Source organism: Brachypodium distachyon, chromosome 3, assembly GCF_000005505.3.
Source record: "Brachypodium distachyon strain Bd21 chromosome 3, Brachypodium_distachyon_v3.0, whole genome shotgun sequence".
Taxonomy (NCBI): domain Eukaryota; kingdom Viridiplantae; phylum Streptophyta; class Magnoliopsida; order Poales; family Poaceae; genus Brachypodium; species Brachypodium distachyon.
Window position 1 is genome coordinate 39,833,287 of NC_016133.3, and position 21,035 is coordinate 39,854,321.

The following is a 21,035-nucleotide window of genomic DNA, read 5'->3' on the forward strand; positions in this document are numbered from 1 at the left end:
TGCTTGCTCACCAGCACATTTTGTGGCGAACACATGGGCCTCAGCCCTCTCAGCGTACCAATTACAACGGACTTCTTTTTTTTTCCCGTTGGAAGATACTCTACTTGATGTGAGGCAACAAAAGAACAGGCATCAACATCATGTCCCCCGCATGTTTAAACATGGAATAATCTTCCGTAACGCATTCTTGTTTGGATACGAGCAAAGAGGGTTACAGGGCCGTTGCAACTTGCAACGCAGACGTGGATGGTTTAGGATCGCTAATAAGGGGAAAGAAAACGATGGCCATATCCCCTGAAACGCAACGTAGTACCGTCGTCGACGCTGCTGTTCAGATGCAATGCGTTCACAGTAGAACAACATTCAGTGACCGGCTCCTAGTACACTGGCCCATTTCAGGAGGAGACCCCCGTCTCTGAACACCAGGTTAATTTGCAGCCTCCATCCATGAACGAGTTTTTTGTTTACCGGCAGCTGTTACAGCGACAGGGGAGGCGAAAACAGGGATAAGATAAATGCTGGCTTTCCTCGCCGTATATACGTACTCAAGGCTGGACTCGTATTCTGAAGCCCGGTGAGCTGTCAGCTCACATGCAGCGCAGACAGGCTAATTAAACAATCCCCGAGCGAGATGAGATGATCAGATAAGGCAGGAGGCATCAACCGGTTAACATAACAAACTACTGGTGGGAATCCCAGCTGAGTGTGATTAACAGCTAACAAATCCCCTCTCGATTATTTATCCCTTCCTAGGTAGGAGGAGTGAGTGAGTGGGTGTAGGTTCTCGTGCTCTCTCGTACTACGTGTGCACGAGTAGGACAGACACCAAATCCTGTACTACTACCGGAGAGAGAGGTTCAGTAGGATCAGCCATCACGTCAGGGTGGCTCTTTGCAAATTGCATGCCGCCATCCAGCGTGCGACAGCCCGGACCAGATGTGCGTACGTGCGCCGATCCATGGAGCGAGCCTGTGAGCGATCTCACTGTCAGTGCCAATAAACTATGCTGCGTGCTCACTCCCCCTTGGGCGGCCAGTTCATCGCCCCCGTGGCTGCCTGCCTGGCTGGCGATTAGCGTGAAGATCGACTCGGTCTACGGGCGAATTTCGAATTGATAGTACTAGCGCGTAACAAGATGACTCGCTGCCGGTTATAGTGCGCGAGTTCAAAGGAACGACGAGGAACAAGAATGATCGGCGCAGTTTGATGAGATGCGATATGAACAAGAAGGGTGTTTTCGATCACCCGCTCTTCTGTTCCGTTTTCTCGACACGGTCCGGGAAATCAAGATTCTCCCTCTCCCCGCGACGGACAGTAAAAAAGAGTTCGGCCCCCCGTCTGTGCGAGTCTGCTGACTCCCCATAGTCGTGGCTAGTCCAAACAAAAAGAAAGATGAGTTCGCAAACACAAACATAAACAAATCGCCTAGAGGCGCCTCCCTGTCTGTCTTCCGCGACAGGGGCGCAGCGCAGCACCTCCCCCGAGCGGAGCGGAGCGGAGCCAGCTTGGCTCTCCTCCTCCTCCTCCTATATCACTCGCTCCCGCCTCCACCCCCGTGCGCCCATCGGCGCAGACCCCACACGTGCGGCTCCCCGGATTCGCGCCGCCGCGGGTACCAAAGGCCAGCTCGGAGCCGACGAGGAGTCAACTCGGCCATGGACGGATCGGCGGAGCTGGAGGCGGCGGAGCGGGTGGTCATGCGCTGGGACTCCTCCTCGGCCTCCGCGTCCGCGGCGGCGGCGGCGGCGGCGGCGGACGAGCCGATGCTGTTCGACGGCGCGGGGGACCGGGCCGAGGCGGAGCGGTTCCTCCGCGCGGTGGACGACATCCGCCGCCTCGCGCCGCCGTCGCCCGCGTCCGTCGGCAGCCCGCGCCGGCTGTCGTCCGGGTCCTCGGCGCTGGGGGGTGCCGGGTGCAGCGCCGCGCAGGTCGCGATGGCGCGGCTCGAGGACGAGTTCCGCCACGTGCTGTCGTCACGCGCCTTCGACCTCGAGATCGAGGCGCTCGCCGACCTCACCTCCCTCTCCTCCATCTCCACCGACCGCTCCAACTCGGTCTCCTCCATCGACCTCCCCGTCGTGGAGGAGGACGACCCCGTTTCCTACGCCGTCGGCCGCCGCAGCAGCTACCGCTCGCTCCGGAGCATCCGCGAGATCGACCTCCTCCCCGACGACGCCGTCGCCGACCTCCGCGCCATCGCGTCCCGGATGGCCGCCGCTGGCTACGGCCGCGAGTGCGCCCAGGTGTACGCCTCCGTCCGCAAGCCGGCCGTCGACGCCTCCCTCCGCCGGCTCGGCGTCGAACGGCTCAGCATCGGCGACGTCCAGCGCCTCGAGTGGGAAGCCCTCGAGGCCAAGATCCGCCGGTGGATCCGCGCCGCCCGCGCCGCCGTCCGCGGCGTCTTCGCCAGCGAGCGCCGCCTCTCCTTCCACATCTTCCACGACCTCCCAATCTCCAACGTCGCCGTTGCCGCCGCCGTCCCCGCGGCTGCCGCCACGCACGACACCCCCTTCGCCGAGGCCGTCAAGGGCGCGGCGCTGCAGCTGTTTGGCTTCGCCGAGGCCATCAGCATCGGCCGCCGCTCCCCTGAGAAGCTCTTCAAGATCATCGACCTCCACGACGCTCTCTCTGACCTGCTCCCTGATGTCTCCGACATTTTTGCGGCCTCCAAGGCCGCCGAATCGATATACGTACAGGCCGTCGAGATCCGATCCCGACTCGCCGATGCCGTGCGAGGGATACTTTCGGAGTTTGAGAACGCCGTTCTACGCGACCCGCCCAAGACTGCCGTTCCTGGCGGCAATGTCCACCCGCTCACTCGGTATGTGATGAACTATAGCAGCCTCATTTCCGAGTACAAGGCCACGCTCTCTGAGCTGATCGTTTCGCGTCCATCAGCTAGTGCACGGCTTGCTGCTGAAGGGAATGAGCTCGCGCCGTCCTTGGCCGAGCTCGAGCTCCCTGAGCTTGATAACCAGTCACCCCTTTCAGCTCATATCATTTGGATCATTGTTGTCCTTGAACACAACCTGGAGGGCAAGGCGTCGCTGTACAAGGACACGGCTCTCTCGCATTTGTTCTTGATGAACAATGTGCACTATATTGTGCACAAGGTGAAGGACTCACCAGAACTCTGGAGCATGATTGGTGATGATTACTTGAAGCGGCTTACCGGAAAGTTCACAGTGGCGGCCACACATTACCAGCGGACATCATGGCTGAAGATCTTGAATTGTTTGCGAGATGAGGGGCTTCATGTAAGTGGTGGCTTCTCATCAGGAATATCCAAGTCAGCTCTCCGGGAGCGGTTCAAGTCCTTCAATGCTGCGTTTGAGGATGCGCATAGGGTGCAATCCGGGTGGTCTGTGCCGGACACTCAGCTGAGGGAGGAGCTAAGGATCTCAATATCAGAGAAGCTGTTGCCAGCATATCGGTCATTCCTTGGCAGGTTCCGGCATCATATAGAGAATGGGAAGCATCCAGAGCTGTACATCAAGCACTCAGCGGAGGACCTAGAGATTGCAGTGAATGATTTCTTTGAAGGGGTTACTCCTTCCCCACACAACAGGAGGAGATCACATGGATAGAAGTCTGGTACATCACACATTCAACTGGTGTGCTGTTGCTTTGCATTCTTTGATTCTTCAGGGGGGGGAAGACAATACTGGCTGTTGGAGCCTCTGTCTTTACTCTGTGATACTTGAGGCTGTAGTTGGTCATAAACTCATGATCAATCACGAAATATAGATGACATCATCCCATATCATTTTGGGATCTTGTTGAAGCTGTCAATCTCCTACATGAATCTTCACCTGTAAGAGAACTTGTTCATTTGTTACACTATTATTATTATTTTTTGCAATTAGCATGTCCATATAGTATTATTCTTTCAGCAAGGTAGATGGAAAAGCAACTCATGCAATCTCATGCCATGCCTCGCATGTGCTTTCGTTGTCCTTTGTGTTGTTAGCAATCATCTTGAGGGTCCATGCTTTGTGGATTAGATGTAGAAAGACTTTTGTCACTCTGTTGTGCCACATGATTTTGTAAAATGATGTTATCACTTTGAATGGCAATCCTGATCCTACCACACAGCTTTTTAAAGGTGTTACAAGTTCAAACTACTACTAATGTATAACACATTCTTTCATATGTGATATATGAGTATTTATTATATACTTTAATGCAAAGTGAAAAAAAATCTTGTCATTTGCCTGTTGCCACGGTGAGGGCTTCAAGTATGTGATCATTTGTTTGTTGAACATAAAGTTTATGCATGCTATACTCTTGAAAGGCATACTTCATTATTTCACTTAGTTATCCATGGATATTTGATAATGGAAAAGAATTACTGACATCTATAGTATGATGGACAATGAGTGGTTGACGTGTGATGATGATAAGAGAAGCTGACCGTCTAATGTTCTGACAGATGACTGGATTTGTTTCTCCTTTTTCCATTTAGAGTGGTTATAGCATAAATTTAGGTGTTCCAGACCTTTGCTTTGCTGAACGGTTAGGTATGAGAAATACGTACCATCTTTTGCTTTTCTCAACTGTTAGGTATGAGAAATACGTGCCATCCTAATATGATTGACAAAAGAATTCTCCGTTCCTTCCTAATGTGATGAGGATTGTATGCAGTTTTGTTTCCCATTTTGCTTGTGTCTACCCTCAATCTGTTTGCTAAAAGCATAATATTGATGTACTGATTTTTGTAATGGAAACATGTACATAGAAGTGCTTATTGTGGCCTAACATTGAAAACCAACGGCAAGTGTGAATACATGAGATGCAGTACCAACTGATTGCTTTCTGGAGTGATAAGTTCGTCGATATAAATTTTATGATATACTCCCTCCGATCCTAAATTCTTGACGTTGTTTTAGAACAAATTTGAACTAAAATAACGACAACAATTTAGGATTGGAGGTAGTACATTTGAAAGATTGTGTATTTAAACTCTCGAGGTGCAATACAGTGAGGTGTGTTGCCCCAATCCGTTTCTTGTACCATATATCTGAGTCTGAGACTGTTTTCTCTTTAGGCTTTATCTGTCTGAAAGTGGTAGCAGCAATTATTGGTGCTGGGGAAAAAGTAGGTTTCGCGTGACAATATGGAGTGGCCTTTCTTCTTTACCTAAGAACTTCCCCTAGTTTGTTGTGCCTAATAAGCGTGACACTTTGGTTCAGGTTCTCGCTGCCTTCCCCATGAACATGTCTTTCAGGCGTAGCCTTGTTGGACTCAAATTGATCGACTGGACTGAGCTACTTGATCGTCTTATTAATGTGAACCTATCCCCTGGGCATGACGAGTTCCGATGGAATCTCCATGCCAGCGGCGTGTCTTCGGTCAAATCCATGTACCAGGCTTTGGTTCATTATGATGTTCCGATTGACAGCAACAACTTGTGGAAACTAAAGGTTCCTCTCAAGATTAAAATTTTCCTTTGGTTCTCGCTGCAGGGGGTCATTTTAACTAAAGACAACATGTTAAAGCGGAATTAGAAGGGCAATTCAAAATGCGTTTTTTGTTATGAAGATGAGACTATTGCACATCTTTTTTTCCATTGTCGTGTCTCTCGCTCTGTGTGGTCAATGGTCCAAATAGCATCCAATCTTTTTTTACCTCGTGATGCTACTCACATGTTTGGCTCCTGGTTACGAGGGGTTCATAAAAGGTTGAGAGCGCTCCTAATGGTTGGGACTATTGCTTCATGTTGGGCAATTTGGTTATGCAGAAATGATATTGTTTTTAATAGAAAAAACTTAACTTCACCTATGCATGTCTTATATTCGTGCACTCATTGGCTCCGTACTTGGCCTACTCTCCTCAAGCCTATGGATCACCAGCTAGATTTGATAGCGTGCAGCAGTTTGGAGCAAGTGGTCAGGAACTTTTTTACCCACTATGGGTGGCGGTCTAGTTTACGAATTGAGCCCGCTTGGAGTTTTTATTTTTCTTTCATTGTAATAATTGAGTTTTGTTCTGTACTCGTGTGGCTGTGTGTGCTTCGGTGCAGAGGTCGGGGATGTGATACTCTTTGGTTGTAACGCTCGATATAACTTTGAGATCAATAAAAGCTTCCATTTTCGAAAAAAAGAACTTCCCATAAAAACGTATACAAGCATGCTTTGTTACGTTATCAGCGTAACCAAAGTGATGAAGCAGTATGGTACCTAACATTAAACATTTCCACCTATCGCATATGACTCCTTTTAGCAAATGGTTTAGTTTGCTATTCCTTTTACCTTTGCAGCGCCATGCCCATGTATTAGCATAAACTCAATCAAAAACTCAACTCCTCAAATGTCAAATGGGTGGTTAACCACCGAATAATTATCAGAAAGATTCTCAATTGAAGCTAACCAGGCACGTGCTGGTGTTTGTTCACTTTGTTCCCATGCTGCCTATTTTGGCCTCTGTTCCTGAAGAAACCATTTGGCGATCCCTGTGTGACTAAACCAAAAAACACCACAAATTTCTCCGTGTGACTGAACCACAACACACCATCGATTAGAACGACCCAGCAGGACAGCCAGATGCCAAAATCTTGGATATGTTTGGACAAAAACTCACTACCAATTTTAGTTTGTTTTTCTTGTTTACATTGGTCAAGTGACGGACAATTTAAAGAAATTTTCCTTTTCTACCGATTGTACTCTCTCTGATCCTAAATTTTTGACTCAAATTTGGTCAAATATAGATGTATCTATTAAAATAGGTCTAGTTACATGTAATATTCCGACAACAATTTAGAATCGGAACGAGTAGTAAATATTTGGCATTACAAATTGAGACTCGAACAAAACTTACCGTTGCCTTTTAACTGTCCAGAGAAATCCAGCGCGAGGATTTGAGGGTAGTAAACAGCAGAAATAAGTACAGTACTTATTTTGTGGACGCTCTAGATTTGGCGATGGTCAAAGGTGGAAGCTGATGCTAGACTGCGTGGCGTGGCGTCTGGCGGCCGGTTCAGCGCGGACCAGAATTGGGCAATTGGCTGACTGGGCCGAAGAAAGTGTTGGCCATCATCGACAACCCCCTTTTTCCCGGAAAACAAAATACACCACCCACTCCCATGCGCCCACGTTCCAGCCGAGCCCATAAACAAACGACAACAACGACATCTCGCCCAAACCGCCGGCTGCTATCGTCGGAATTCAACGACCACAAAGCTCGCCACCAGAAGAAGAAACAAAACCAGGAGAGCTTCGCACCGGGCAGGGCGCAAAGCGAAGGGAGTCCCAGGGGTCGATTCAGATCTAGCTAGGAGATGGGATCGGGCGAGTTGACGGCGTCGGAGGTGGCGGCGCTGCTGGATCTGAAGCCGCACCCGGAGGGCGGGTACTATGCCGAGACCTTCCGCGACTCCTCCATCTCCCTCACCACCGCGCAGCTCCCGCCTCAGTGTACGTACGCATTGCAGTGCCCGGTTTCTCGTCAGCGTTTTAGTCCTTTACTTCCTGTTGTTTCTTCAGTTTGTGAAAAGCTCGTTTGTTTGATTGCGGTCTCGCCGAATAGAAACTAGTCTCGCAGGAGCTCCAGTGGTAATTTTGCCCGGTGCGATCTCGGATCGCCGACAGGGCCGAACTGAATTGAGGTTTCTGATGTCTTCAACTTAGCATGTGCAGACCTTAGATGCTTCTAGGAAGCAGTAATTCAGATATAGTTGTCCAATTTTGTGCATGACGCGCAATTGAGCCCAAAATTGATGATGCATTTACCTCTAAATTTTATTGCTGATGCATCATGAAGTGCACAGAAACGGGGGTTCTAGGGGATCGGGGCCTGGGCGTGACGTGATGTGAAGTGCTGATTCTTTGCTTATTGGATATAGTACTTTCGTTACTATTAGATACGCCTGGTGCGGAATCCTTTTATTGTTGTGCTGCCTTTGCTCGTCCTAGAATCTCTAACTGAAATGTAGGGTAGGCTGTCTGATATGGAATCAACTGAAGTCGGATTTTCTATTTGTCAAAAGATACTACAGTTGTTCCGGTTTGAAAAAAAAAATACTACAGTTATGACTGCCATTGCCTGACCGGCCAAAATTACTGCAAGCATTTCTGCCAGGCCAGCTGATATGTTAGTCTACCACTGATCGTAAACCAGTGCAGATGTTTAGACGAGCAAAGATTTCGCACAATTAGTTTGATAGGAACTCATTGCGTTTACATGTACAAAGGCCAAATTAGTGTGAACTACTTGTCTGCTACTTGAGCAATTCCACTTTTAGATTTCTACTGTTCTTATTGCTGAACAAGAAGCATGCTTATGCTCTCCTGATTCAAAATATTACCAAATGTCTATATTCAAATGCCTATTCTGCTTGTATTCCAATGGACATGTGGGTTTGTAATCTTTTCTCTGTAATTTCTCAACGTATTGCTTGGTCCATTAGGGCAACTTCAATAGTCCGGTACTAATGCCGGTACTATGACGAGAAAAGGTATAAAACAGCAGGGATAGTAACCATTCTTCCAACAACCGCGATACTATGATTTGTTACCAAGATGTCAGGAGCCAATACATGCGAGTAAAACGTTGTGTGCAGATTGATCAATAGCTATGGTGGGCCCCGCTGGTATGACTTTCTACGTAACAGTACAGCTCCAACAACAACTCAATGGATACTTTGTCTTGGTATTGATGAAGTGCCTGTTTCTCCACCCAGATACGGTTTCTCTGTTTCCCTTGTTAATTTACTGTCCACGTCATCTTAGTGCTGAGATTGTTAGGCTTTAGTACCGGCTGCAGGGCCTGTTGGAGATGCCCTACTGCTTAACCAAGGGTGCTACTCCAGTTGTTAGGACGGATATTCTGATTTGGTACCAATCCCTTTTTTGGGGAGTGGTGTATTAAATACAATATAGAAGCGGATTCCAGGCGATCGTATCATCAAGCTCATAGACATATCTCTAATGCTTCCTTCACATTTGCTGCAGACAAGGTTGATCGTGCCGTAAGCACTGCTATCTATTTCCTGCTTCCTGCAGGGAGTGTTTCACGACTCCATCGCATTCCCTGTGCTGAAACATGGCATTTCTACAAGGGAGAGCCTCTCACGGTTCGTGAAAGTTTCACGCCAGCCTTTCCATGTGTAGTGAAATTGTCATTTTAGATCTAGCTGACACAGCTGTTCTCTGTTGTCTTTAGGTCTTTGAGCTACACGATGATGGGCACATTGACCTCACTGTAATTGGTCCGCACATAGACGCTGGCCAGCGCCCCCAGTATACCGTGCCACCAAATGTGTGGTTTGGCTCTTTCCCTACACTGGATGTTGAATCGTTCGCGTCTGATGGCAGTTTTCTTCTCAAGTCTCGGAAGAGGGATCCCGAGCAGCATTACTCCCTAGTTGGCTGCACTTGTGCCCCTGGCTTTCAGTACGAGGACTTTGAAATGGCCACTTTTGATGATGTGAAATCTATTGCCCCGAAGTCAGAACCCTTTCTCAATTACCTTATCCCTTCTGATAAGTGAGCATGATCGGAGATGTTCATATTGAAAGTTGAAAGTTAGCAGCATGATCTGGACTACCTGTATTGGATCTGGATATCAGCTTTTCTGTGATTCCATGGGGTCTGTTTTCTTAGTCTTGTACTCCGTACGTTGGTACTCTTAAGGAGCGGTGCTAGCTGTACCATTTTCTGTACTAGAAAGGGAATAAAGTTTGAGCTTGATGGTGAAATTCTAGATGCCTTTGTAACTGAGTTGGCTGGAATGAAAATGCCGCGTGAACGAGGGAGCCGGATCCAGTGCCTTGCTGTGGTGAAGGCACCGCGTGCCCTGCGGCCTTCCATCCACCGTTTAATTAGATCGGGCGGCTAGCAGCTTGATCCTCACCTACCTGTCTACCCGAGCGCAACAGAGGAAAGAAGCAAGAGGGGCTATCGTCTTCGCGGGCTTTTGGGGCTCTCCCGCCATCGTCGTCGTCGTCGCCGCCGCGGGAGGCGGAGGAGAGCAAGCTCCACCGGCCGCCAGTGGCTCCTCCGCCCCCGTCCGACGGCCTCCATCGCCCCTCCTCTCAGCGCCTCGACGGCCTCCCCCACCCCGCCTCTCCCCGACCCGACGGAGCTCCCGCCCGCCTCCATCGCCCCTCCTCTCAGCGCCTCGACGGCTTCCGCACCCCGCCTCTCCCCGACCCGACGGAGCTCCCGCCCCGACGGCCTCGTCCGCCCGCCTCTCCCGCCCCGACGGCCTCTCCTCAGCCCTTCGTCAACTTCCTGAGGCCCCGCTCCCCCTCTCTCCTGGATCCCCCCGATCCCGGCTCCAACGGTGGGAGAAGCCCCATCTCTGCCGGCCTCCAGAAGTAGCATGTATGCATTTTGCTTTTTTTTTGAATTTTGTGATGTGTGTGCTACCTAATTGTGTGAATTCGTGTTGATTTGGGTGATCTGTTGTGCGAATTTCAGCATTTGTGCAATGGGAGACATTGATAAAGCAATGCCTCAAGTAGGCATGCGGTTTAAAAATCCAGATGAAGCTTGGGTGTTTTGGGTTGCATATGGGGGTCGTGCAGGGTTTGATGTGAGGAAAAGAAACAAAAATGTTAGCAAGTTAGATGGTCAAGTAGTGTCATGCAGATTTGTTTGTTCCAATGAGGGTATTCGGAAAAAAAGAGAAATATTGGATCATGTGCCAAAGCGTTTGAGGGCTGAAACTAGGATAGATTGCAAAGCTCGGATGACTATAACGTTGAATCGACTTGCACGAAATTATGAAATCACTGATGTTGTGTTGGAACACAATCACTTTCTTCAATTACCACAAACATGTCACTTGATGGCATCACAAAGGAAGATTTCTGAAATGCAAGCTTTTGAAATAGAAATCGCTGAGGATTCTGGAATTATGCCAAAAGCTGCACACGAGTTTGCTTGTCGTCAAGTTGGTGGACCACTTAACCTCGGCTACGCTTGTCGTGACCAAAAGAATCATTTGCGAAGCAAGCGGCAGAGGGAGTTGGCTTTTGGACAAGCCGGTAGTATGTTGAAGTATTTCCATGACAAAATCGTTGAGAACCCATCTTTCCAATATGCTTTGCAGTTGCATTGTGAGGAGCATATAACCAACATATTCTGGGCTGATGCTAAAATGGTTCTTGACTATGCACACTTTGGTGATGTTGTCACATTTGATACTACTTTTGGCACAAACAAAGAATATAGGCCATTTGGTGTTTTTCTTGGGCTCAATCAATTCAGAGAAACCACCATTTTCAGTGCTGCACTGCTATTTGATGAAACATGTGACTCATTTAGATGGTTTTTCGAGACTTTTCTAGCTGCACATAATGGAAGGCAACCTAGAACTATTTACACGGATCAAGATGCAGCAATGGGGAAAGCTATTGGGATAGTCTTCACGGAATCATATCATGGATTGTGCACCTTTCATATAATGCAGAATGCTGTCAAACATTTAACTCAAGTGAAGGGTCAAGAAAATGATGAAGGTAAAGAGAAAGATGAGGGGAAAGATGAAGACGAGGAGTCTCATATTCTCACTGATTTTAGTCATTATATGTATGGTTATGAGAACAAAGACGAATTTGAAGAAGCATTTGACAATATGAGACAAAAGGTGCATAAGCAATCTTGGTTAGATAGTATGTACAAGCTGAAAGAAAAATGGGCTGAATGTTATATGAGAGATGTTTTCAGTTTGGGAGTGAGAAGTACACAACTTAGTGAGAGTTTCAATAATTCATTGAAAAACCATTTGAAATCAGATTTTCATATTGTTCGGTTCTTGATGCATTTTGAGAGGATGGTAGAAGTAAAAAAAAGAACGGAATTGCAATCTGAATTTGAGGCAAGGAAGAAGTTACCAAGAATCAAGATGCACACACCTATGTTGGTGCTAGCAAGCAAAGAGTACACTCCGGTTATTTTTGAAGCTTTCCAAAGTGAATATGAAAGATCCATGGCTGCATGCACTAGAATATTGGATGGAAATAACAAGTTTGCTATTTCTATTGGGAGTTTGCATGGTGATCTGAAATTTGAGGAGGAGCACATAATGACAGGTGATCCTTTGACCCAAACAGTTTCATGTAGTTGTGAAATGTTCAATAGGACAGGAATATTATGTGGACATGGTCTCAAAGTTCTCGATTTGATGGATATAAAGACCTTGCCAACACACTACTACTTAAAGAGATGGACTAGGGAAGCACGTAACGGAAGCATACTTGATAGACAAGGAAGGAATGTGGTAGAAAATCCAAAGTTGGAAGCTCAGCTTCGGTACAAGAATTTGTCTCACAAATTTCACACAATGGCATATAAAGTAGTCAACTCTCTAGAATGTTGTCTCATGTTAGAAAATGCACTTAACAACATTGGTCCTCAACTAGAGGATAAACTCAATGCAACTACCAATACTATGGATAAGCAAGGTAGTGGCCAAGAAAATGTTGACCCAAATCTTCAGCAAACAAATGAGTTTCTTGCTGCTGCAAAACTCAAGAAAAAGGAGGTTCCATCAAAAAATTTAAGGAGAAAGAAAACTTGGCTTGATAAGTTACTCAAGGGAGGCGGCCAATTCAAGTTGCTGCATCCAAAAACAGAGGAGCAAAGGTATGTTGCAATATTTACATTATATGTTCTTGGAGCTCCTATGTTGTTACCATTCATTCCTAAACTACTTTCTACAATTTGTTTTATTGGCAGCAACGAAAGAAACATGATGGTGTAGAGTCTCAAGTAGGAGTGGAGAAGGATGACAACAATAAAGGAGCAAATCTAGAGATTCAAGGGTGTGACACCATCATCAGTTACACGCAGCTCTTGACGGACGCTATTTATGATGAGCATATCTTCTAGCGTGTACGACCTATAGTATTTTGGGTTTTGGACAATTTTGACTAATATTTTGGATTTTGTGGCTAAATGTAGTCTTTTGTGGCCTAACTGATCATGTAAGAACAAATTCATGTGCTAAGTGCTTCCAACTTTCAATCTGTCAACTGTTCAGATTTGGGACTGCAGATTTGTAAAGAAATTAGAGTTGATGAACTATTGTTCTTATAAAAACCTGTGCAGATTTCAGATGTTGAGAGGTGTAATCTGTACTTATAAACATGCTGTTGTATTCTGCGTTCAAAAATAACCTGCTGTTTTATTCCTATTCTTCTAAACCTGCGTGTGTGCCGTGTAGATTCGTTGTCGGCCGTCCGATCTGACTTGACGGTGGATGGGAGGCCGCAGAGCACGCGGTGCCTTCACCACAGCAAGGCACTGGATCCGGCTCCGTGAATGAGTGAGTCGATGTTCTTCATTCCTTTTTTCAGATGAACTTTTAGATCACTCCTGGCACTGACAGGAAGTGTTGTTTTTCATTCTTGTCATGGGTCGTATGATCGGCACATAAATCCATCTTCTGAAACACATAGCACTTCTTTATTGCTTTTATACAAGTCGCAACTAGTACTCCCTATTACAAGTACAGTGGCAACACATCTGCATCAAACGTATAGGTTTTCTTTTAAAATCACCTGTAACTTGAAAACTATTACAGGAAAGAAGACACAAGAAATTACATAGTAATGCATGTTACTAAGAATTAGAATGAGATATCTCGAAAGCATATTCTCTCCATGGCATTAATCTTTACAACACGAAATACTATCCAGGATTTAGCAAAGTGACTGCAATTAGACTGGAGCGGCAATATGGCCATTCGTACCCCTGCGTGAACTTGACTAGCATCAAAGGTTTCAGAAAGCCCCTTGAGTCGCCCATCAAAAAAGATTAGAAGCCGTGAGCATTGAACGTACTTGAGCCGGGGATGATCACCTAACGGTGCAAGTCGTGGAACCACATGATTTTCACCAGAACGTCAAAGAAGAACTTCAAAGCCACAAAACAACAAACCAACAAAAGCATAATGATACCCTAATAAAAGGTCATCAAATCCACAAGAACGGATTTTCGAGGATAAAAACTCAACATCAGCGAGACCGGACACAATGAATCTGCGGTGAGTAAAACTCAATGTTCCTGTGGCACTGCTTGATGTGGAAAAACCAAAATACCTTAGGTGCGCAAAAAGCTTGGGCTCAGTTTTTTCTAAAATGGAAATTACTTTGACCAGTGTTGGCCTGGATCTCGATACATTGTTAGCCCACAGAAGACGACCAGTGCTTTGTTGGCCCATGGTACCACAAGCCGTACGTGTGTGTTGACTTGAAACTAGACTGTTTGGTTTGAACTCATAGTAGCCTTGCCAAAAAATTGGTTGCCAAAAGTTTGGCTGAGGATTTCTTTGTCCATGTGTTGACCAACTTTAATTAAAATAATAAACTAGAATTTATAATGAAATTTTGACTTACCAAATAGTTGGTTCTAATCCAAACAAGAATCAAATCTTGGTGAATGATCCAAAATTTGGTAAGGTAATATTTTGGTCACCCTCCAGACAGCCCGCAGGATTTGCCGAAACTCGAGATGGGGCATTTTAGTTCATCGAGCCTGCGAGCCCGAAATTCCAGCGCCAGCACCTGAGTATGTAGCAACGATGGGCCGTAATCCATCCGGGCCGTCGTAGCAGAACGACACACACTCCCAGACTGGGACGCGCGGCCAGATGAGCACCGGAAAAGCACCGCGCCGTCCCGTCCAGGCGGGTGACCGGGAGAGAGAGAGGACTCGTGATGCGTCACTCGCCAGACAAGACCGTGCTCCATGAGCCTGCCCTGCCACTGCCACGCCCCCTGCCGCGGCAGCGTGCGTGGCCAGCACACACCGGCCGCGCCTCGTGTCAGAGATACCTCACGTGGCCGTGCGCTGCCGCCTGCGGCCCTGCCTGCCTTTGGCCGCTGCGCACAAGCACAACTCCGCCGTACGAGCGTCTCAGGCCCCAGCCAGCCAGCCAGCAGGCAGGCAGAGCGTTGCCCCAATCCTGTTGCCGCTGCTGCAGATCGAAAGCAGGCGGCAGAGAGAAGGCGCTCTCTCTTCTCTAACTAATAATGCGGGTGTGCGGCTGGGAGGACCTCGGATCATACCACTCCCATGTACAAAATCCTGGAACGTTTTTGAGGCAAGGAGAGTCCCGAGGAAGGAAGCTGCAGCAGATGCCGGGCGAGGATTAGGATTGCAGCAGACAGCAGCGGTAAACAGTGAGTGCCGTTGTTTTGATTCTGTATTCGGATTGAAATGTTCTTCTTGTGTGTACGATGAAGGAGGTCAGGAGGATGGCTTGCATTGTTATCGGTTACTACATCCGTTGCTAGATATAAAATGTTTCAGTTTTTCTCTGGTCAAACATTTTTAAGTCAAATATTTTTAAGTTTGACCAAATTAATAAAAAAATAGTAAATTCTACAACATCAAATAAGTATAGTTTGACCAAATTCTATAACTAAGTAGAGTTATATAGAGGTTCGTATTTTTTCTATAAACTTGATTAAACTTTCATATATTTAATTTAGGAGAAATATAGGCTTACATTTAGAAACGAAGAGAATATGTTTTTATACGAAAGGAGTATCATTCCCGGTTTCATTGACGCATTATTACAGTGTTTAGTTCAACATAAGTTTTGTCAATAAGGAACACTGATCGCGCCAAGCATTTGTCCATACTCCATAATCAAGCCATAGAAACCGCCCGGACTATTGTTGGTTCTGCGGTAGTGCAGATTCACTCCCGCGCCTGATTTCATGGTAGACAGAGCTTGGCATGCCAAAAGGTTAACCCTAACCAAATTTGTGTGACGAAGATTCTTCCTCGTATGAAGTCTATCTTGAAAAAGCAACCAGTCGAGAACCTCCATTTTATTTGGCAGATGGATTCCCAAATCATCGAGCGTTGCAATACGGCGAAAAACAACATACTCGTATGATTAAGGATGATGTGGAGAAAATCATGAAGATCAAAGTCTCGCGCGGGAACTGGAGGATATCTAATTTCAATGGCATTTTGAAAAAGGATGGTGATATGGCCTTTGCCGAGACGTTGGCACTCTGGACCAAAACCGTAAGGGCTTCGGCACTCGGGACCAAAACTGTAAGGGCTTTTGGATATACTGCTCATTGCTACGCAAGAGATGAAGATGATTCTTATGATTGTACGGTAAATTGGTAACTGAGGAATAACGTGCTCGATGAGAAGTCAAGATGGCAATGGGTATCCTGAAATCGGATTTCCACAAAAACTTTACGTATGGAGTGCGGGCATGGAACGCGGTTGCCCTTCAGAATTTTCATGAATGAATATCCGTCAAATCGTAGAATGGGCCTTGACATTTGAGATGCTCCCTCGATAGGGGTCCCATTGATCAATCGTATACATATGCTTCATATAAATAAATTAGTTTTGTCATCTTTGAATGAAAAGTTGAACCCAAAGTTCAACGTGCAAAGTTCTGTGCAGCTATATCAGCTCAATGTTGCAAATCTGACATAACGCTGGACGGGATCCTGTCAGGTAAATTGAACACTCATGTGGCAAATTCCCACTGCAAATGGCCATACATGCACGGGAGATATAATCTCCGCACGAAAACTGAAACGGCTGGCTCGTCGCCTGCCCATCTCCCTCGTCGGCCCAGTTTCCCCTGTGGCTGACGAACCTAGCCGCGGGGGTCCCCAGGAGTGACAGCGATCCGTGCAAAAACCTGTGAAGCGACGATGACACGACCGGAGCATTGTCTCGTGCGTACACACTGGCACCGCGGCCGACCACGGTAAAGACTGGTACGTACTAGTGTACGTTACGTGCAGTGCACATAAAATCCGTCCATCCATCCCCGTTACACCGCAGCAGAACCCGAGGCGAGCCCCGGCTACCATCATGCAAACCCCGGCCCGAGAAAAGGAAAGCAAACGCAAGTAAACTCGCGCCGGCCAGATCGGCGGCCGCACGTACGCAACAGCACAACAGTACGTACCGCCGCGCCCCGTGCACCGTGCACGCTGCGCCTATTAAAAACCCGCGCCCGTTCAACTTCAATCGGCCCGTTCCTTTCCTTCCTTCCTCGCCCGAGCTGCCCACGCTTCCCTGCATTATTGCCCCTGCCCTGCCGTGCCGGACCGGACCGCGCGCGCAGTCCCGCACACTGCCGTTCGCTGGCTGCTCCTGCTCGGCTGCTGCAGCTGCGCCTCCTCTTCCTCCTCCTCGTGCAGACGCTCCCCGCTTGCCCCCACCTGCTCCCTCCCTTCCCGCTTCCCCTCCCTCGCGACACATCCCGGTTTATACATAACCGCCGCGCTCATCTCAAGCTATCCTCAGTCTCCACTGGCCCCTCTCTAGCGGTCTAGCCTAGCTAAGCTACTGGACCTAGACGTAGAAGGTTCGAGTAGCGCATTGGTAATATGGGGGAGGCGCCGAGGCCCAAGTCGCCGCCCAAGTACCCGGACCTGTGCGGCCGCCGGCGCCTGCAGCTGGAGGTGCAGAGCCTCAACCGGGAGGTCGGCTTCCTCGAGGTACAGGCCCTCTAGCTCCTCTTGACCTCTTCATCTCCAATCGTCCGTGCTTTTCATTTCTCCTTTTGTGTTCTTTCTATGCTGGGAGGGGAAATTGTTTGGTACTCGTAGCGTGTAGGCAGGCGTAGGGGAGCAAATCCCAGGGAAAGTTGATGTGGAGAGTTCATTGGCCTCGGGTTCCGGAACGTGGAGAGGAGTTCGTCGCGTGGCCCGAGGCGCGGCAGGCTCCTCTGTTTCGTGCGCCGTGCCGCGCCGTACGTGCCCCCCTTCTGGTGTTCTGTCAAGGTTCTCCTCGGTTTCTTCCATGGAAACCTATAAAAAATTGCGCAGACATAAGCTTCTGCTATTTTAGTCCTGCTCCGTGGTGTAGTACTAGATTTAATTTCTGCGCTTAGTCCAAGGTCCGTTAATCAGACGTCAGAAAATTTGAATTTAGGAAATCAGCTGTGGAGGAGGGTATTGGGACTCTGCAGGTGCAGTCTTATCTCGGTATTTCGCTGTTCTTTGTGTGCTCTATGCGAACGTCTAGCTGGAGATTAAACTCTAGAGTTTTTTCACCTGCTAGTGAAAGGGGGAAGGAAAAAATCGCCCAGATTTCTGCTGCTCGTGACATCACCTGGCACATGCAATCAAATCAATGGAGCCTGGCTGGCTGGCTGGCTGCTGCGCATTTGCTCGTGTGTTCTTTACTGCTTCCATTCATGGCACATGGTGCAGGACTGCGCTAGCCATGTGTCCCGTGCCTGGCCTCACTGACTGACTGACTGACTGGGTCTCGCTTTTTGCAGCAAGAGCTACAGGGACTTGAACGGATGCAGCCGGTCTCGAGGTGTTGCAAAGAGTACGCTCTGTTTCCCTTGATGCTTTCCTCATTGGCCTACCTCTCATCTGGAATATTATAGTTTGCAGTAAACTTGCTTGGCTCGGATGGGCAAAGCTGCAAATGGCCTTCTTCTTGTTTTAATTCAACTTTGACGCTCAATGCCATTTGAAAAACATTGTTAGTCTTGTTGTTTCTTGATTCTGAGAAGCCTAGATTTTATCTGATTTGTACTAGTATAGATATGCATCCATCCAATTGTGCTCCTACTCCTACACTCCATATTGTCAGCAGCTTGAAACACAATAAGCTTACAATGCATGCAACAATTTGATCTTTTTACCCTATAGGCTAAACAAGAAAATATTTCTAGAGATCAATTTTATTTTGCTTCCAAAAAGTAAGAAAGATGCTCCATGAATTGCTACTCCCTCCATCCCAAAATAATTGACTGAGGGAGTACATTACTATACATTCAGTTGCTGGACTGTCTCTTGAATAAATTAGTGATTAGCCTCTGTCTGGTGGTCCAATAGTCAACAATTGGACTGTTCAAACTTGGCCCACAGTTTTATTTTGCTTCTTTTGGTATTGTACACTCGTACTATGTTTATCATTTGATGCTGATGTTCCTCAAAGTTTTCTCTGGTTCGTAGTCTGAAAAGCAATTTTGATGCTAATGCTCTAGTATAACATTTGGCAGTGTCAACGAATATGTCGGTGCAAAGACGGACCCACTTATACCAATGTATGATCTCTGGACTTGTGTGTCTCGCATATCAATTTAGTTTTCAGTGTTGTTGATCCGTCCTTCCCCCGGGGCCTCTGCTTTCCAGAAACAAAAGGAAACACAGATCTTGCAGTCTCTACCGGTGGATCAGGTTAATCACTCTTTCCTTGTATATGCTTCTGTCAAATGTTTGCTTCAGTTTCAACAAAATTTAACTGGAAGCAGTGCTTTCGAGGTGATATGAAGTAACAAAGAATCATAACAAAATGCTACCAACGTGAGAATTTGAGAGTCTATGCATCATATACTACGTTTTCTGGCCTTTACAAGTTCTTGGTCTTGGAAAACTGATGGAAGGACTAGCATATTCTGATTTGACTCCGGTGTTTACAGAACACTCTGCTGAACTGGCGTTCCGTTTGCATCTAATCTTCACCAGTTGGTAGAAGAGACAATTTTTGAATGTTGGTAGAAGAAACTTACCATAGACAGAAAAATAACAATTTTACCAGATATGTCACACTTTAGTACGACATGATATCTGACAGGAGTTGTCTTCTTTTGATGGGGAAAGTGAGGCTATCTGACATCAGTTATCGTGGCTCCAAAGCATTGTACAGTCTTTATGCAGTGGCATTATTAATACCCAGTTTTTTCAAAATTTCCCCAGCCAGCATTTCTTGCAAATGCATTGTACTGTTACCATATCCAGCTCCTCCCAAAGTAAAACATAACCTGAACCTTTCTCGCAGATCGAAGCTGTGCACCTGCTTTTCGTGCCTGTGCTGCTGGTGCCGATGCCTGCCCAAGAGACCAAGCTGCTTCACCTGTTCGTGCTGCTCCTGCGGCGACACGTCGTGCTGTACACCGAGCTGCAGCTGCCTGAACAAGACCCCTTCATGCTGCAAACCCCAATGCGGCGGCGGCAGCTCCGATTGCTGCAGCCTTCCCAGCTGCTGCGACTGCAAGACACATTGCACAGGCTGCGGCGATTGCCATTGCCAGCCGCAGTGCTGCTGCAAGCCGAGCTGCTCGTGCTCTTTGCCCAGCTGCTGCTGTAGCCTCTCCTCCGGCAGCAGCTGCGGCTGCGCCGAGAAGTGCTCCTGCACGCCGTGCTTGGGCTGCCTGGGAGTCTTCTTCGAGCGGTGCCTCAGCTGCCGGTCGTCGTGCTGCAAGGGGCAGCAGCCGTCCTGCTGCAAGTGCCAGCTTTCGTGTTGCGAGGGAGATGAGTCGTCGTCGTGCTGCGGCAGAGGGGCGTGTGACTCGTGCAAGTCGTGCTTCGGCGCGCCGTCGTGCCCGGAGTGCTCCTGCGGCTGCGTGTGCTCCTGCCCGAGGTGCAAGGGGGGGTGCCGGTGCCCGTCGTGCGGCAACCCGTGCGGTGCCGGGGGATGCTTGTGCTAGACTCAGATCGTCTCTTTAATCATCGCGTGGCTGCTAAGTAGTCTTCGTTTAATTTGTGCTTAACTACTAGGCCTTTGGTTTGCGTAAATCTTTGCTATAGTATATGGGACTTCTTGCCTTCTTGGTATTACTTACTGTAAAGAGCTAACTGTGGCGCCAAAGTGCTAGGATCAAATGAAACTGCGACTTGTAGCCAACAGAGGAGATGCCCCGGCTCACGGATGGAGTTAACTTCTTCGTTTTGTTCGGGAGGCCAAGGGTGCGGGACGGTTTGGATGGTTTTTTTGTGTCCTTTTTTCCGGAAAATTTGGAATGGGTTGGGGACAGGGAGTGGGCTGGCCCAAACACAGACTAAGAAGCTCTTGGTTTTTTTTTTTTTGCTTGACTCAAAATCGAAGTCTGTGTTTGCTGGCCCAAACACAGGGCTTCCTTTTCTTTTCTTGACTCAAAATCGAAGTCTGTGTTTCCTTATGCTTTCCTTTGCTTGCAAGTGTGAATTTTGATGTTATGCTTGCCCACTCAGCACTGACTTGCGTGACTGTGTCTATAGGCAGTCGGAATTGCGCTTAACAGCTGCAAGGGTAAGATTTTGGCTACTAGATAACTGGTTCACATGTGATTTCGTTTTTTAGAAAATTTGGTGCGAATTG

General features: G+C 47.6%; 4 protein-coding genes across 4 annotated transcripts; all 4 read left to right on the top strand.

The window, feature by feature from the left end:
* Positions 1-1,370: 1,370 nt before the first annotated feature.
* Positions 1,371-4,090, top strand: LOC100821949 (exocyst complex component EXO70B1). The gene has a single exon (XM_003574536.4). The coding sequence runs from the start codon at positions 1,656-1,658 to the stop codon at positions 3,585-3,587; it is 1,932 nt and encodes a 643-aa protein (XP_003574584.1). The 5' UTR covers positions 1,371-1,655; the 3' UTR covers positions 3,588-4,090.
* A 3,006-nt stretch (positions 4,091-7,096) lies between these two features.
* Positions 7,097-9,716, top strand: LOC100822258. Its single transcript, XM_003574537.4, has 3 exons — positions 7,097-7,412; positions 8,949-9,070; positions 9,160-9,716. Exons 1-3 carry the CDS (start codon positions 7,277-7,279, stop codon positions 9,484-9,486), a joined length of 585 nt encoding a protein of 194 aa, XP_003574585.1. The 5' UTR covers positions 7,097-7,276; the 3' UTR covers positions 9,487-9,716.
* Positions 9,717-10,316: 600 nt separating this feature from the next.
* LOC112271467 (protein FAR1-RELATED SEQUENCE 5-like) lies at positions 10,317-12,833 on the top strand. Its single transcript, XM_024460592.1, has 2 exons — positions 10,317-12,587; positions 12,681-12,833. The coding sequence occupies exons 1-2, from the start codon at positions 10,429-10,431 to the stop codon at positions 12,703-12,705; spliced, it is 2,184 nt and encodes a 727-aa protein (XP_024316360.1). The 5' UTR covers positions 10,317-10,428; the 3' UTR covers positions 12,706-12,833.
* A 4,129-nt stretch (positions 12,834-16,962) lies between these two features.
* On the top strand, positions 16,963-20,657 carry LOC100825317 (keratin, ultra high-sulfur matrix protein). The gene is made up of 5 exons (XM_003572220.4): positions 16,963-17,434; positions 18,223-18,275; positions 18,958-19,002; positions 19,091-19,135; positions 19,737-20,657. Exons 1-5 carry the CDS (start codon positions 17,324-17,326, stop codon positions 20,383-20,385), a joined length of 903 nt encoding a protein of 300 aa, XP_003572268.1. The 5' UTR covers positions 16,963-17,323; the 3' UTR covers positions 20,386-20,657.
* The last annotated feature ends 378 nt before the right edge of the window (positions 20,658-21,035 follow it).

Excerpts from the sequence above, each read along its gene's own strand:
- LOC100821949 (XM_003574536.4), top strand. The coding sequence starts at position 1,656 with ATGGACGGATCGGCGGAGCTGGAGGCGGCGGAGCGGGTGGTCATGCGC.
- LOC100822258 (XM_003574537.4), top strand. The coding sequence starts at position 7,277 with ATGGGATCGGGCGAGTTGACGGCGTCGGAGGTGGCGGCGCTGCTGGAT. Across the intron at positions 7,413-8,948 it reads CGCGCAGCTCCCGCCTCAGT|ACAAGGTTGATCGTGCCGTA; the intron begins GTACGTACGCAT and ends CATTTGCTGCAG. Across the intron at positions 9,071-9,159 it reads ACAAGGGAGAGCCTCTCACG|GTCTTTGAGCTACACGATGA; the intron begins GTTCGTGAAAGT and ends TGTTGTCTTTAG.
- LOC112271467 (XM_024460592.1), top strand. The coding sequence starts at position 10,429 with ATGGGAGACATTGATAAAGCAATGCCTCAAGTAGGCATGCGGTTTAAA. Across the intron at positions 12,588-12,680 it reads CCAAAAACAGAGGAGCAAAG|CAACGAAAGAAACATGATGG; the intron begins GTATGTTGCAAT and ends TTTTATTGGCAG.
- LOC100825317 (XM_003572220.4), top strand. The coding sequence starts at position 17,324 with ATGGGGGAGGCGCCGAGGCCCAAGTCGCCGCCCAAGTACCCGGACCTG. Across the intron at positions 17,435-18,222 it reads GGGAGGTCGGCTTCCTCGAG|CAAGAGCTACAGGGACTTGA; the intron begins GTACAGGCCCTC and ends CGCTTTTTGCAG. Across the intron at positions 19,136-19,736 it reads AGTCTCTACCGGTGGATCAG|ATCGAAGCTGTGCACCTGCT; the intron begins GTTAATCACTCT and ends CCTTTCTCGCAG.